This window comes from Micrasema longulum, unplaced genomic scaffold, assembly GCF_059751315.1.
Source record: "Micrasema longulum isolate JH-2025_06_02 unplaced genomic scaffold, ASM5975131v1 h1tg002390l, whole genome shotgun sequence".
Taxonomy (NCBI): domain Eukaryota; kingdom Metazoa; phylum Arthropoda; class Insecta; order Trichoptera; family Brachycentridae; genus Micrasema; species Micrasema longulum.
The window spans coordinates 134,370-137,279 of NW_028279539.1; the positions used below are offsets into that span (position 1 = coordinate 134,370).

General features: G+C 35.1%; 1 protein-coding gene across 1 annotated transcript; it reads left to right on the forward strand.

The window, feature by feature from the left end:
* Positions 1-1,980: 1,980 nt before the first annotated feature.
* LOC148272293 (uncharacterized) lies at positions 1,981-2,517 on the forward strand (the record flags this gene model as incomplete). Its single annotated transcript, XM_088240234.1, has 1 exon — positions 1,981-2,517. A coding segment is annotated over exon 1 (537 nt), but the record flags the coding sequence as incomplete, so codon positions are not given.
* Between the last annotated feature and the right edge of the window lie 393 nt (positions 2,518-2,910).

Here is a 2,910-nt window from a genome sequence, read left to right on the forward strand (position 1 = left end):
TAAATAAAGGTATTAGTTTAAAAATTACCTTAGGTCAAAACTATTACTCAATTGGAAAAAGGAAAAAAAGAGGACAGAGGAAAAAGAAAAGGAGGACAGATTAAGGAAGAGAAAGGAGATGTTTCTTCAGACGTGATTTAAACAGAGATAATGTAGTAACATCTTTGATAGTGGATGGGAGATGATTCCACAGTCGAGCCGCATAAACACTATATGAGTTAGAGAAGAAAGAGGAATTGTGGATGGGTAAGAGAGTGCCTTGAGAATTAGAATGAAGAGGTAAACCATGAACTGATAAACGTTGAAATTTTTCACGCAGGTATATAGGAGCGTTAGGACTATGAATTACATTGAACAGAAGTGAGAGGGAGTGATAGTCTCTCCGCAGTCTAATTTTAAACCATTTCAGTTGCCTACGATAATCAGAAATGTGGTCATATTTCCTAAGACCAAAAATGTACCTTATGCTTGTATTCTGAAGTCGTTCAAGTTTATCGAGTTGCTCATAGCTTAAATCAGCCATGGAAACATTAGCGTAATCTAGAATGGATAGTAGTAATGCTTGTAAAAGGGTGCATTTAATATTAATGGGTAAGAATTTTTGCAACCTTCTAAGTGAGTGTAGACTGAAAAATATTTTGCGGCATAATTTATTAGTATGAGCTCGCCAGCAGAGATGTTCATCCATTTGTACTCCCAGATTTTTTACGGATTTCCTGTATTGAATATTGGTACAATTGACAATTAGAGAATGAAATGAAGGTACGTCTAGCGTATTAAGCAATCTTTTACTACCCGCAAACACAATTTGTGTTTTAGATGGGTTTATTAGTAAATCATACTCTTTTGTCCATATTGACACGCAATTTAGTGTATTAGAAATCTATTCTATTGTTTCGCTGGTGTTTTCAGGTCTGCAATGAAAATATAATTGTAAATTATCTGCATAGAGATGATATGAACAATTGAGACAATTTGCAATCGGATTAATAAACAGGGAAAATAGTAATGGTGATAAAACTCCACCTTGAGGTACTCCAGCGGCAATATCAACCTATTCTGATTGATGATCCGGTGTTTTGATGCACTGTTGTTTAGCTCGTAAATACGATCCGAACTATTCTATAACCGGTTGTGTCATATTTAGTGTTTTAAGCCTAGCCAACAAAAGATCGAAATCCACAAAGTTGAAAGCGCTGCTGAAGCCGAGTAATGTTATCAAGGTTAGCATTTTGTTATTCATTGTGTATCTAATGTCATCTGTAACCTTGATTAAAGCGGTAGTTGTACTATGCCCCGCACAAAAACCTGATTGACTGGGATCAAGAAGATTATTTGACAATAGATAATTATTTAGCTGATTATATACAACTCGTTCAATGACTTTGAAAAAAATGGAAAAATTGATATATGTCTGTAATCTTTGACAGAAACTGTTAAAAAAATTTTGGGAAGTGGTATAATGAATGCTTTTTTTCAAGCTTCAGGAAAATCTCCAGTATTTAAATAAAAGTTAATAATGTGAGTAAAAACATAATAATATACATCAGTTAATATAAGTGTACATTTAAAATACAGTTAAAACAGTTTAAAAATCGTAAATTGGGACAATACGTGTACATAGTGATAAATAATGTTAAAAATAAGTATTGATGTAAATGTTTTATTATAATATGTTAGTCATAGAACTGAATTAAATAAAAATATCAATTTAGTTTCGAGCATAAATTAATTTTTAAAAGTTTGTTTTTACTCTCCACTGCCTAATTCAGACATACCACAGTTCAAGGTTCGTAGGTTTTCACGGTCTTCAGAATACAGATAGTATTTTTCTGGGTTATTATGCCGTGTTTGTGGGCTTTGTATTGCTTTGTATATTAGAAAAGATAGGCTTTTGTCCTCCTCTACTTCCATAGTAAACTGTATTGCCGGGTGGAGATTATTTAGGTGGTCTAAAAACACTGTTATTCTTTCTGCACCATGATTCCAAATGACAAATACGTCATCTACGTATCGAAGCCATACTTAGTGTTTTTAGACCACCTAAATAATCTCCACCCGGCAATACAGTTTACTATGGAAGTAGAGGAGGACAAAAGCCTATCTTTTCTAGACGTCAAATTAAGCAGAAAGGAAGATGGCAGACTGGGACATACGGTGTATAGAAAACCCACACATACAAACCAGTATCTCCATGCTACCTCACATCACCACCCATCTCAAAAATTAGGCATCATAAACACGCTGGCCAGAAGGGCAACACGTATTTGTGAAGAAAGTAACCTAGAAGAGGAATTGAATATACTGACAAAAGTATTAGAAAGTAATGGCTATGAAAAGAAGGATATGAAAAGAAGAATAATGTCGGTAACAAATCCAAAGAATATTTCCAAGATGGATGATACTAATACGGATAAAAGAATAGCGTTCCTTCCCTATGTCAAAAATGTCACGGATAGAATTGCAAAAACGCTTAAGAAACGGGACATAAGGACAGTGTTCGGTACGACCTCAAAAGTAAGAAACTTACTAAAATCAGTAAAAGATCGGGACCCACTTGAAACAGATGGAGTATATAAATTAAATTGCAAAAGCTGTGAAACAGTCTACATAGGGCAGACTGCCAGAAACATAATGACAAGAATAAAAGAGCACAAGAGTGCATGCAAGTTGGGCTACCCGGATAAATCAGCTCTTGCAGAGCACTACATAGAAACAGGGCATAATTTCTCATTTGAGCCAAATGTCCTTGGAAAGCCCAAAAATCATCAAGCCCGTTTAATAAAGGAAGCCATAGAAATATACAAGCATCCTAATAACATAAACAGGGATGATGGGTTACGACTACGAACCTCATGGTACCCGGTGCTTCCAAAGCCCACGGTACAAACTCCACACACTTAACCACAA